General features: G+C 33.2%; 1 protein-coding gene across 1 annotated transcript in view; it reads left to right on the top strand.

Annotated features, from left to right (window-relative positions):
* The window catches only part of LOC143245427 (uncharacterized), an 18733-nt gene continuing 5532 nt past the window's right edge, over positions 1–13201 (top strand). The window contains exon 1 of the mRNA XM_076491776.1: positions 1–435. Within this exon, the coding sequence (XP_076347891.1) occupies positions 346–435 (90 nt within the window). The 5' untranslated portion in view covers positions 1–345. The remainder of the gene's footprint in view (positions 436–13201) is intronic.

Here is a 13201-nt window from a genome sequence, read left to right as displayed (position 1 = left end):
TATGATCTATTTAATAAACTCCCGGAATGCCTGCACGTTTTTATGACCCCTTCTTAGAGAAAACAAGACGAATTAGGCCTTACTCATTCATAAGCAAATCACGGAGCGTCCTTATTCTTCTAGCCAATGACGAATGATCTTGTCAAACCGAGGCTAACGGAAGACCACTTATCTTCCAAATAAGGAAGTGTATACATTTGCGCCTGCCTGGAGCTTGAGAAAGCGCAAATCCATTGATCAAACCTCTGTCACGCTTGCGGAAGGATATTCATTGATAACGAACAAGTTTCATTGGTATGTGCAGTAACTTTCTACGTCTTGAGTGCCAGTGCGCGTGCCTAACTTATGAATAGCAAACATTGCCAGACGTTCGAAGCTGACCAAATGGTACCCGATTCAGGACAGCCCGTAGCGGGAATGTGGCGTGGTCAGCAGGTAGGCAAGATTTCGTTATTGGTGTTTAACAAAATGAACATTCTGAATTCTCCAAGCTGGATCACATCACTTGTCCATCTACAGCTTTTCTCACTGTCACATTTTTAAGTTTAACCTTACCTATATATTTATTTATCTCTACTTTCACTGACCTTATTTCATGAGACCTTAGGTTAATGATCGAAGTGGACCTTTACTGTTCGGGATCGAGTACCGGTAGATATTATTGGAACTCATACCAAGGAAGTAACTGAACCAAACTATTTGTGATTTTTCATAAAACTTAGTTTAGCTTTTCAAGGGTGAAATGTTTTTTATTAGTTCATCAACAAAGAAAACAAACACAATCTTGTTTCATGAAGCTCATAACAATTCGTACAATGTATCCTACAGGTAACAACATTTTACGTGAAAGGACCCACCTGTCAAGTATTGGAATCTCAAAATACGCTTTTGTTTGTCGTTACTAGTATTGGCTCGATTTGTTAAAAAACAATAATCAATACGTTACTAGGGTTGTATAGAATTAATACATCAGAACAATAGTATCAAATTAATATACTGCGACAACAATACAGACCTACTATACCACCAGAAAGTAAAGTCAATGTTATTTCATGAAGTCGTGAGTGGAAGGACAATTATTGACCAGCCTGTGTATATGTTATGTGCAGGACCATTTTTAGTGGACTAGTTAGTAATTGTCTGAAGTAGAAGGCAGCGCCACCCTCATCAGAAACACTCATAATTAACAGCTTTCCACAAATGCCCACATTTCTCTATGTGCTGACGTCGTAAATAATATGTACTACGCCGAGTGAAAAACCGAAGTTCTTAAAGTCAATTAATATTCACAGATTTTTAACCAAGAACCAGATAAAATGGATTCTTGAATCTAGTGATTTCTATGAACTAATTCCAGTAATTTTACCATTTTCTACTCCCAAGCTTCTAACAAGACTTCAACTATTCTTTTTAAATAGGTTAGAAAAAAAAATAAACGTAAGCTTGTGTGTATTTTCTTAAAGCAAAGCCACATCGGGCTATCTGCCGATTTTACCGAGGGAAATCAAACCTCTGATTTTAGCGTTGTAAATCCGTAGTCCTATACCAGCGGGGTACTAAAAGTAAGCCAGGCGAAGACATTTCATTTCAGATATTTCTAAACAAAATATTACAAATTATATTTATTTCTATGATTATTGAAATTTGTCCAAAGTTCACCAGACCTTTCTTCACTGACCATTCCTAATTTTCGATTAACAGACCAGAGACAATGAGATAAAACATATAATCAACATCACCAACTAATAATGTGATTGACAGCTCAGACGCCAAACATGTTCGATGGCAAGTCTTCTTGGGTAAAAAAAAACAAAGCAAGGAACCATCGTTAAGACACATCACTAGAAATTAACAAACCAATCAAATTGTTCATCTTTCTTGTTTCAATACAGGTAACTGTACAAGTACTTTACCACTGACGTCAGTTGGTACAAGGAACAAAGATCATATAAATATTATATAAAGTGACGTCAGTAATTGAGTAAAGTTTGCCATATAAATAATATTATATAAAGTGATGCCAGTAAACTGAACAAAGTTCACCATATAAATAATAATATATAAAGTGATGTAACATAATATAATAATAATAATAAATAAAATAATAAATTTTGTTACTGTATAGTATCTATTATTTCTTAATTGTTTATGTTGTAAAAGTACATAAAATGGTCATTATTCCTTTCAAACTTTGCTTTTGTGACCTGGATAATGGAATTTAGAAATTAACCTATTTTCTGTGTAAAAAGAGGCAAATTTGCGCATTTTCATTTACATGAGGTCTGAATAAAACAACATATGATTTTCGACTGTAATGTAAATCGCTTTCACGTATCAGCCCCCAAGTATAGTCTCCCATCATGTTTTCGTTATACATTACTTTGTAGCAACGTTCAAAGTCTAGTATATCTTGGTGGAAGTGCTCGCCTTCCTCCTCTGATCCCATAATCTTGAATCACTCAAGCGTCAAGGATATGGACTTTCAGGGACATCTTACAGCCCATTTTGATGTAGTTCTTCACCAAAGCCTCAACCAGTTCCACATAATTTTCGGTCTTGTGATTGCCCAAGAAGCCCTGAACCACTGCGACAAAGCTGCTCCAAGCTTTTTCTTTTTTCCTACTGAGCTTCTTGGGGAATTCTGTGCACTCCAGGATCTTCTTTATTTGTGGTCCAATGAAGACACCATCTTTGACCTATGCCTCAGACAGCTTAGGGAAGAAGTCTCGAAGATACTTGAAGACTGTAGACTCCTTATCAAGAGCTGTGACAAATTGTTTCATAAGACCTAATTTTATGTGCAATGGTGCCTTATGGAGGTCCACTAATGACTCACATTTGACATTATGCCTCCTCACAGAGAACTCAGTCCGTTGTGGCCAGTGCTTCCTGTTGTAGTGCGCTGCGGTGTCTGCTGTTTCAAAGGCAAAGATAACAGGGAAACTTGGTAAAGCATCTTTAGAGACCATCAGGAATGCCACCATTTTGAAGTCTCCAATAACCTCCCAGCCATACTCATCATACTTGAAGGCATCTAGCAAGGTCTTGACACTGTTGTATTCCTCTTTGAGGTGCACTGAAATATATTTAAATTTTAAAAGGTCTGACGTTTGTAGAATATAAAATCTTACTATTCAAGCAAGCAGAAATTGTCCTTCTAGAGTTTTTTTGCAGAACTCACAGGTAAAATGAGGTGCCCAGGGTTTGTCTTGATACCCAACAGACATGCCGAAATATGTCTTGTAGGCTTCACACATTTTAACAGATGCTGTCACAGAGTACTTTTTCGCTCTTGTCTTGATAAATTGGCCACGTACATTGCAGAATCCATATGGAGAATGCTTACAGCTTCTTTATGCCATCTCTGATAAACTCAGATAGGTCTATGTGTTCACTTAGGCAGCTAAAACTAAACTGAAATGGTGAGTGGTGAGCCTCTGTATCTAGATTACTGTAGAAAGTTCCAGAAAATTCTAAAAGGTTCTTGAAAATTCTCGTAAGTTCTACAACATTCTAGAAAGGTCTTGTAAGTTTGAGAAAATTCTCTATCGGCTACTTAGCACTGATTCTACCTGGAATGTTCTAGAAAATGGGTAAATTTGAAAATTTCATTACCCAGGTCACAAAAGCAAAGTTTTAAGAGAAAAATAGGTCTTTTCCATTTACTTTAAGCATAAGCAATTGGGAAATAACACTTTCTGCCCAGGAACAACAAAAAGTACAAATTTTGTTACATAGTGTTATATAAAGTGATGTCAGTTGATTGAACAAAGTTCACCATATAAATAATAATAATATATAAAGTGATGTCAGTGGAGTGAAACAGACAGAAACGGGTTTACGATCGTTCTGAACATAACGACGACAAAAGTTATTAAATGTTTCATGTTTTCTTTCAAAATATTTTATCATATATTTCTTATTATTACTTAGCATAAAATAAAGTTGAAGTACACTGAATATATGCAGCACATTACATAGAGCGTCCGTTTAAAACGTATTCTCTACTGGGGTGACATACACGGACATAAAGTTTACCTTTCCAAGCGTAAACAAGTCAAAATGAAGGCTTAGAACATTTCTTCATGACGTCATCTACAGAATCCTAGTGTTCGGTTTGTGAATATGGTGTGTCATAGTTAATGACGGAACCTATATGTCTTGCCCCATCAGCCGGTATACCACTAAATATATCCTTTGCCATCGTTTTTTCTACTTCTTTTTGTGCTTTACGTTCTCTTCTATCCACCAGTAAACAGTGTTATTGATTTGTCTTGACGAACATTGTGTGGTTCGAGTATCACGTTACTAGTGTCACGTATAAACATCTCGAGCAGGACGTTTGCCCAACTCATCTGTTTTACCAGCAACGTATGATCGATCGTTGTGCCACCTGTTGGCATGCGAGAAACCAGCCCGGCATAAACTTCCCCACTAACCCACCAGGAGATTAGTGTGGGATTTTTGTTTTTCCCAGGAGTGTTAGATTTATTTGTGTGTGTCTGTCTAGTGGTTCTAGAGAAACAACAACAGGAAATATGTTCAGTGTAATCTCTCTGAATATTTACTTACACAGACAAGAAAACTGATGATATCTGTGTTGTATCTTACTGGTAGTTATCAAATTGTCTCTTCGGCATCAGTTTTGGCAGATGTTCTTAGTATTTAGAGAGTAAATGTTGTTAGTATTAAATAATGTATTTTAACCAATATGTAACGTTTTTATAGAAAAGAGTGGCTGGTAGATTTACCAAAGTAAATGATGGAAACGCATACATTAAAAAACACAATTAACAAACCTACAGGCGACACGTATGTTTACATAATATCACCAGTCATGACTTCTAATGACAAACCTACAGGCGACACGTATGTTTACATAATATCACCAGTCATGACTTCTAATGACAAACCTACAGGCGACACGTATGTTTACATAATATCACCAGTCATGACTTCTAATGACAAACCTACTGGCGACATGTATGTTTACATAATATCACCAGTCATGACTTCTAATGACAAATCTACAGGCGACACGTATGTTTACATAATATCACCAGTCATGACTTCTAATGACAAACCTACTGGCGACATGTATGTTTACATAATATCACCAGTCATGACTTCTAATGACAAATCTACAGGCGACACGTATGTTTACATAATATCACCAGTCATGACTTCTAATGACAAACCTACAGGCGACACGTATGTTTACATAATATCACCAGTCATGACTTCGAAAGGCCGTTCATGTAGACACACATGTTCTTAATTTATGAAAATTATTAGACATTTTCAAACTAAGTTAAAAACAAACTCCTTGCCACCATTACAAAATTCGCTGAAATTGAATGTGGTTAAAACGGAATTTCTGATTTTCATTTTGTATATCATTCAATCTTCATGAAGTTTCTAAGAAGGCAGGTCATAATGGACCGTTTAAATAAGCCTGCCAATTAGGTTTGCTTTTAATATTTCCTGCGTGATAGCTTATTGATTACTTAATGTATTACATGAATGACGCACGTTTCGCTTGTTTGAATAACGTCACAGAGTTGACTTAATATGGAAAACGAAAGATTTACAGGCACATCGTATGTAGTTATGTGGATTGTGCCAATTTATCGAACTACAGAACTGAGTCTCCAACTGAAAACAAGTTGTTAACTTGCAGTGAAGACATTTTCCATACACTATTAACTCGTGACTCACGAACAATTTTCTGTTTATTACGTTAGACGTAGTTTAACGCAGAAGGTTCAGTTCGAAATTATTTAAATCATCCTAATTAATCAGTTACCGCCTGGGGCGCATCGTGTTTTCGAAGTGAAGTAATATTTAAACCAAAACGTCTCCAACTGTGGCCTCGTGGAAAACATTTGTGAAAGTACAAACAGACTATTTTAATACATCGAAAGACTTGTTTTGAATTCACAAACCTGACGATGACCGAAGACGGTTGAAACGTTGTTCGCTCCTTTGGATAAAAAATTTTCTCGTTCCAAACCAGCCGATTTTACATATGTATTTTTTTCTACAAGTGGGTTTTCTCGTCATTACTGTTTATTTATTTATGTTCACTGTAGTTAAATGTTATTGATATAAATACACACTTCCCTATATCTCAACATAAAGTTCAAGCAATCCACTGCGTCTACACATACTTTCTTAACCAGACATTCAATCCGACATAGTTTTATTGATGAAGACGATCCATAAAGCTATTATAGCCAGCATTTGTTGAGGACCAAGAATCTATTACAGTCAGTATTTGTGGAGAACCAAGAACCTATTATAGCCAGCATTTGTCGAGAACCAAGAACCTGGTATAGTCACCATTTATCGAAAACCAAGAACCTACTATAGGCAGCATTTGTCGAGAACCATGACTGCGCACGAAACTTATCTTTAACAATACAGTCATGAAAAGATATAACTTATTTCTGACGAGTTTCCGATTTATTATGTTACATACGTTACGTATTACTATTTCAAACAGTTGGAAATTTGAATTTGAATATACAAACATAAAAACAATACAATTTATAATAACGGTCAGTACTAGTAGTTATTACAAATGATGATTTATATACAACAGTTTTACAAGTTTACAGACAATACTGAGTCTTATATCCGGTATAGAGCTGAATATTTTATTCATAACCCACGTCCACGATAAGCAAATTAATTCTGAGTTAATAATGTCACATCTCGCTTAAGGCTCGATTGACCTCATATCATTCATAAGTTCACTCCTTACAAAAGAAGAAAAAGTGTGAAGAACATCACTGAAGTTGAACATTCTGTAACGTTCAAAATCTGGAAAAGTTCCTAATATTCTGTGCTTTTTCGATTAATAAGCGTTAATTACAACTGTAGCTTCCTAGGCCTGTAGCGTACTGATTGTACCTGTCCTATTATATTCTCTCTGTCTCTAGGACGAGTCGGTTTTTATAAACCAATCACACGAGTTTCTAGAAATTTCAACAGTGATCTAGCGCATTTTCGTAAACAAGATTCTAACATTCAAGAATTCTCTACCAATTCCGATAACAGGCACGACATGCGCAATACACAGTCAAGAAAGCACGTAACATGCACACAAAAAAACTATACAGAAGCACTAAAATAAAGTTATAACGGTAATTTCCTTACAAATTGTTATCATCCACAGGTTATAAACTTAACCTAGTCTTTATCACTTCACAGGTTATATTTAACTAAATCTTGCTGTGTTAGGTAGAACGAAACCAACTTCTAATTGTATAACTATTGGTTTATTAAAAGCACACCAATAGTCAATTCTATGTTATACTTTCTTTATCATTGGTAAGACGTTATGATCATACATGTTACTAGGTAACTAAAAGATTCAGGGTTTGAGTGCATAGGTGCGGGAAGTTTCAGCGTTTGATATCGATCATAGTTTTCTTATTTTGACTTTTCAGAACACGAACTGAGCATTTGGAACACTGTCGTATAGAATTGGGGCATTTACCTCATGTGTGTCTGAGTTGAGGTTAAAATATGAGAATTAATTTAAAAAATACAGTGAAAAGCTGTAATATTTAATATGTAAATTAAACTGATTGGATGATGTCATGTAATATTTAATATGTAAACTAAACTTATTGGATGATGTCAGTTTTATTCGATGTGATCCTTGCGTATCATCGTCCTTTCATGCAGTATAACGAAAACGTCACGTGATTAAAAATTAGTTATCACAATTCGTCAGTATTTTGAAAAACTGTTGAAAACGGTAAGATAAAGAGAGGATCAGCGCTGCCTCGTGCACAAGAAGCTCACATATAGTTGAATGTCAGTTAATGGAGGTATCAACTGAAAACAAGTTCGGATGATGGATAACTAGTAGTTTATACAGTTGAAGAGAAAACCGAGGATTAAAATGAACCTGAACTTGTATTTAACACATTCTAACTTGAATCTTCCACTTGTATAGGTTAACAAATCCTATATATTCGTATATTGTAGTTTTGTTTTAGCCCTCTTTTTGAGGGGCCCGGCATGGCCAGGTGGGTTAAGCCCTCGATTTCTAATATGAAGGTCGCGGGTTCGAATCCCCGTCGCACCAAACATGCTCGCCCTTTCAGCCGTGGGGGCGTTATAATGTGACGGTCAATCCTACTATTCATTGGTAAAATAGTAGTCCAAGAGTTGGCGGTGGGTGGTGACGACTAGCTGCCTTCCCTCTAGTTTTACACTGCTAAATTAGAGACGGCTAGCGTAGATAACCCTCGAGTATTTTCGCGCGAAATTCAAAAACCCTCTTTCTTCTTGAGTGTAATATTAGGTACCGAATTGTTTCTCTTTTTGGCAAGAAAGTGAGGTGAAGATATTGCTGGTTTCCGTATTTGTATCCTACTTCAGGTTCCCGTATTTGTCTCCTACTTCATGTGAAATGCAGTATTCGTTCATGTGTTATATTTAATTTCAATATGAAATCTCTGTTCAGTAAAAGATAACTAATAAAGATAACTGAATTCTTTAGGTCGACTACACTTTTATCCGAAATCTTTTGGTTTACTACGCTGTAGAAAATGCCTAAATGTTCAGATCAACTGTGCTCTTATCCTACTAAAAGGGCTTTATATTTTGAAATCTACTACCTTCTTGTCCTAGTAGAGAGGCTTTTAATCTTTATACTACTCAGCACTGAATCTACCTGGAATATTCTGGAAAATGGATAAATTTGAAAATTTCATTACCCAGGTCACAAAAGCAAAGTTTGAAGAGAAAAAATAAGTCTTTTCCATTTACTTTAGGCAAAAGCAACTGGGAAATAACACTTTCTGCCCAGGAACAACAAAAAGTAAAAATTGTGTTGCATAATGTTATGTATGATATAGTAGAGTGTTTCTGTTATATAACGTTATGTATGATATAGTAGAGTGTTTCTGTTATATAATGTTATGTATGATATAGTAGTGTTTCTGTTATATAATGTTATGTATGATATAGTAGAGTGTTTCTGTTACATAACGTTATGTATGATATAGTAGAGTGTTTCTGTTACATAACGTTATGTATGATATAGTAGAGTGTTTCTGTTATATAATGTTATGTATGACATAGTAGAGTGTTTCTGTTATATAATGTTATGTATGATATAGTAGAGTGTTTCTGTTACATAACGTTATGTATGATATAGTAGTGTTTCTGTTATATAATGTTATGTATGATATAGTAGAGTGTTTCTGTTACATAACGTTATGTATGATATAGTAGAGTGTTTCTGTTACATAACGTTATGTATGATATAGTAGAGTGTTTCTGTTACATAACGTTATGTATGATATAGTAGAGTGTTTCTGTTATATAATGTTATGTATGACATAGTAGAGTGTTTCTGTTATATAATGTTATGTATGACATAGTAGAGTGTTTCTGTTATATAATGTTATGTATGACATAGTAGAGTGTTTCTGTTATATAATGTTATGTATGATATAGTAGAGTGTTTCTGTTACATAATGTTATGTATGATATAGTAGAGTGTTTCTGTTACATAATGTTATGTATGATATAGTAGAGTGTTTCTGTTACATAATGTTATGTATGATATAGTAGAGTGTTTCTGTTACATAATGTTATGTATGATATAGTAGTGTTTCTGTTATATAATGTTATGTATGATATAGTAGAGTGTTTCTGTTATATAATGTTATGTATGATATAGTAGAGTGTTTCTCTTATATAATGTTATGTATGATATAGTAGAGTGTTTCTCTTATATAATGTTATGTATGATATAGTAGAGTGTTTCTGTTACATAATGTTATGTATGACATAGTAGAGTGTTTCTGTTATATAATGTTATGTATGACATAGTAGAGTGTTTCTGTTATATAATGTTATGTATGACATAGTAGTGTTTCTGTTACATAACGTTATGTATGATATAGTAGAGTGTTTCTGTTATATAATGTTATGTATGACATAGTAGAGTGTTTCTGTTATATAATGTTATGTATGATATAGTAGAGTGTTTCTGTTACATAACGTTATGTATGATATAGTAGAGTGTTTCTGTTACATAACGTTATGTATGATATAGTAGAGTGTTTCTGTTACATAACGTTATGTATGATATAGTAGAGTGTTTCTGTTATATAACGTTATGTATGACATAGTAGAGTGTTTCTGTTATATAATGTTATGTATGACACAGTAGAGTGTTTCTGTTATATAATGTTATGTATGACACAGTAGAGTGTTTCTGTTATATAATGTTATGTATGACATAGTAGAGTGTTTCTGTTACATAATGTTATGTATGATATAGTAGAGTGTTTCTGTTACATAATGTTATGTATGATATAGTAGAGTGTTTCTGTTACATAATGTTATGTATGATATAGTAGAGTGTTTCTGTTATATAATGTTATGTATGATATAGTAGTGTTTCTGTTATATAATGTTATGTATGATATAGTAGAGTGTTTCTGTTATATAATGTTATGTATGATATAGTAGAGTGTTTCTCTTATATAATGTTATGTATGATATAGTAGAGTGTTTCTGTTATATAACGTTATGTATGACATAGTAGAGTGTTTCTGTTATATAACGTTATGTATGATATAGTAGAGTGTTTCTGTTACATAACGTTATGTATGATATAGTAGAGTGTTTTTGTTACATAATGTTATGTATGATATAGTAGAGTGTTTCTGTTATATAATGTTATGTATGATATAGTAGTGTTTCTGTTATATAATGTTATGTATGATATAGTAGAGTGTTTCTGTTATATAATGTTATGTATGATATAGTAGAGTGTTTCTCTTATATAATGTTATGTATGATATAGTAGAGTGTTTCTCTTATATAATGTTATGTATGATATAGTAGAGTGTTTCTGTTACATAATGTTATGTATGACATAGTAGAGTGTTTCTGTTATATAATGTTATGTATGACATAGTAGAGTGTTTCTGTTACATAACGTTATGTATGATATAGTAGAGTGTTTCTGTTATATAATGTTATGTATGACATAGTAGAGTGTTTCTGTTATATAATGTTATGTATGATATAGTAGAGTGTTTCTGTTACATAACGTTATGTATGATATAGTAGTGTTTCTGTTATATAACGTTATGTATGATATAGTAGAGTGTTTCTGTTACATAACGTTATGTATGATATAGTAGAGTGTTTCTGTTACATAACGTTATGTATGATATAGTAGAGTGTTTCTGTTATATAATGTTATGTATGACATAGTAGAGTGTTTCTGTTATATAATGTTATGTATGATATAGTAGAGTGTTTCTGTTACATAACGTTATGTATGATATAGTAGTGTTTCTGTTATATAATGTTATGTATGATATAGTAGAGTGTTTCTGTTACATAACGTTATGTATGATATAGTAGAGTGTTTCTGTTACATAACGTTATGTATGATATAGTAGAGTGTTTCTGTTATATAATGTTATGTATGATATAGCAGAGTGTTTCTGTTATATAACGTTATGTATGACATAGTAGAGTGTTTCTGTTATATAACGTTATGTATGACATAGTAGAGTGTTTCTGTTATATAATGTTATGTATGACATAGTAGAGTGTTTCTGTTACATAACGTTATGTATGATATAGTAGAGTGTTTCTGTTACATAACGTTATGTATGATATAGTAGAGTGTTTCTGTTACACAATGTTATGTATGATATAGTAGAGTGTTTCTGTTATATAATGTTATGTATGATATAGCAGTGTTTCTGTTATATAACGTTATGTATGATATAGTAGAGTGTTTCTGTTATATAATGTTATGTATGATATAGTAGAGTGCCTCTCTTATATAACGTTATGTATGATATAGTAGAGTGTTTCTCCTATATAATGTTATGTATGATATAGCAGAGTGTTTCTCTTATATAATGTTATGCATGATATAGTAGTGTTTCTGTTACATAACGTTATGTATGATATAGTAGAGTGTTTCTGTTACATAACGTTATGTATGACATAGTAGAGTGTTTCTGTTATATAACGTTATGTATGACATAGCAGAGCGTTTCTGTTATATAACGTTATGTATGACATAGTAGAGTGTTTCTGTTATATAACGTTATGTATGACATAGTAGAGAGTGTTCTGTTACATAACGTCACGTACGACATAGTAGTGTGTTTCTGTTACATAACGTCACGTATGATTATAGCAGTGTTTCTGTTACATAACGTTACGTATGATATAGTAGTGTTTCCTGTTATATAACGTCACGTATGATATAGTAGTGTTTCTGTTATATAACGTTACGTATGATATAGTAGTGTTTCTGTCACATAACGTTATGTATGATATAGTAGTGTTCCTGTTACATAATGTTATGTATTATATAGTAGAGTGTTTCTGTTACATAACGTTATGTATTATATAGTAGAGCGTTTCTGTTACATAACGTTATGTATGATATAGCAGAACGTTTCTGTTATATAACCGTTATGTATTATATAGTAGAGTGTTTCTGTTATATAATGTTACGTATGACATAGTAGAGCGTTTCTGTTACATAACGTTATGTATGATATAGTAGTGTTTCCTGTTACATAACGTTATGTATGATATAGTAGAGTGTTTCTGTTACATAATGTTATGTATGATATAGTAGAGTGTTTCTGTCACATAACGTTATGTATGATATAGTAGAGTGTTTCTGTTACATAACGTTATGTATGATATAGTAGAGTGTTTCTGTTACATAATGTTATGTATGATATAGCAGAGTGTTTCTGTTATATAATGTTATGTATGATATAGTAGAGTGTTTCTGTTATATAATGTTATGTATTATATAGTAGAGTGTTTCTGTTATATAATGTTACGTATGACATAGTAGAGTGTTTCTGTTATATAATGTTATGTATGACATAGTAGAGTGTTTCTGTTACATAATGTTATGTATGATATAGTAGTGTTTCTGTTACATAATGTTATGTATGATATAGTAGTGTTTCTGTTACATAATGTTATGTATGATATAGTAGAGTGTTTCTGTTACATAATGTTATGTATGATATAGTAGAGTGTTTCTGTTATATAACGTTATGTACGAGGGCTGTTGAAAATACGCGGACTGTTTGAATTGCGCGGCTCCAGTTGGTTCCAGGGGAATCCGTTTGGTGTCGCTAGATTCGCACAGATCAGCTGATTACGACGC

This window comes from Tachypleus tridentatus, chromosome 2 (genome assembly GCF_004210375.1).
Source record: "Tachypleus tridentatus isolate NWPU-2018 chromosome 2, ASM421037v1, whole genome shotgun sequence".
Classification (NCBI taxonomy): domain Eukaryota; kingdom Metazoa; phylum Arthropoda; class Merostomata; order Xiphosura; family Limulidae; genus Tachypleus; species Tachypleus tridentatus.
Note: the sequence above shows the minus strand (reverse complement) of the source record. Positions and strands in the feature narration are given on the sequence as shown.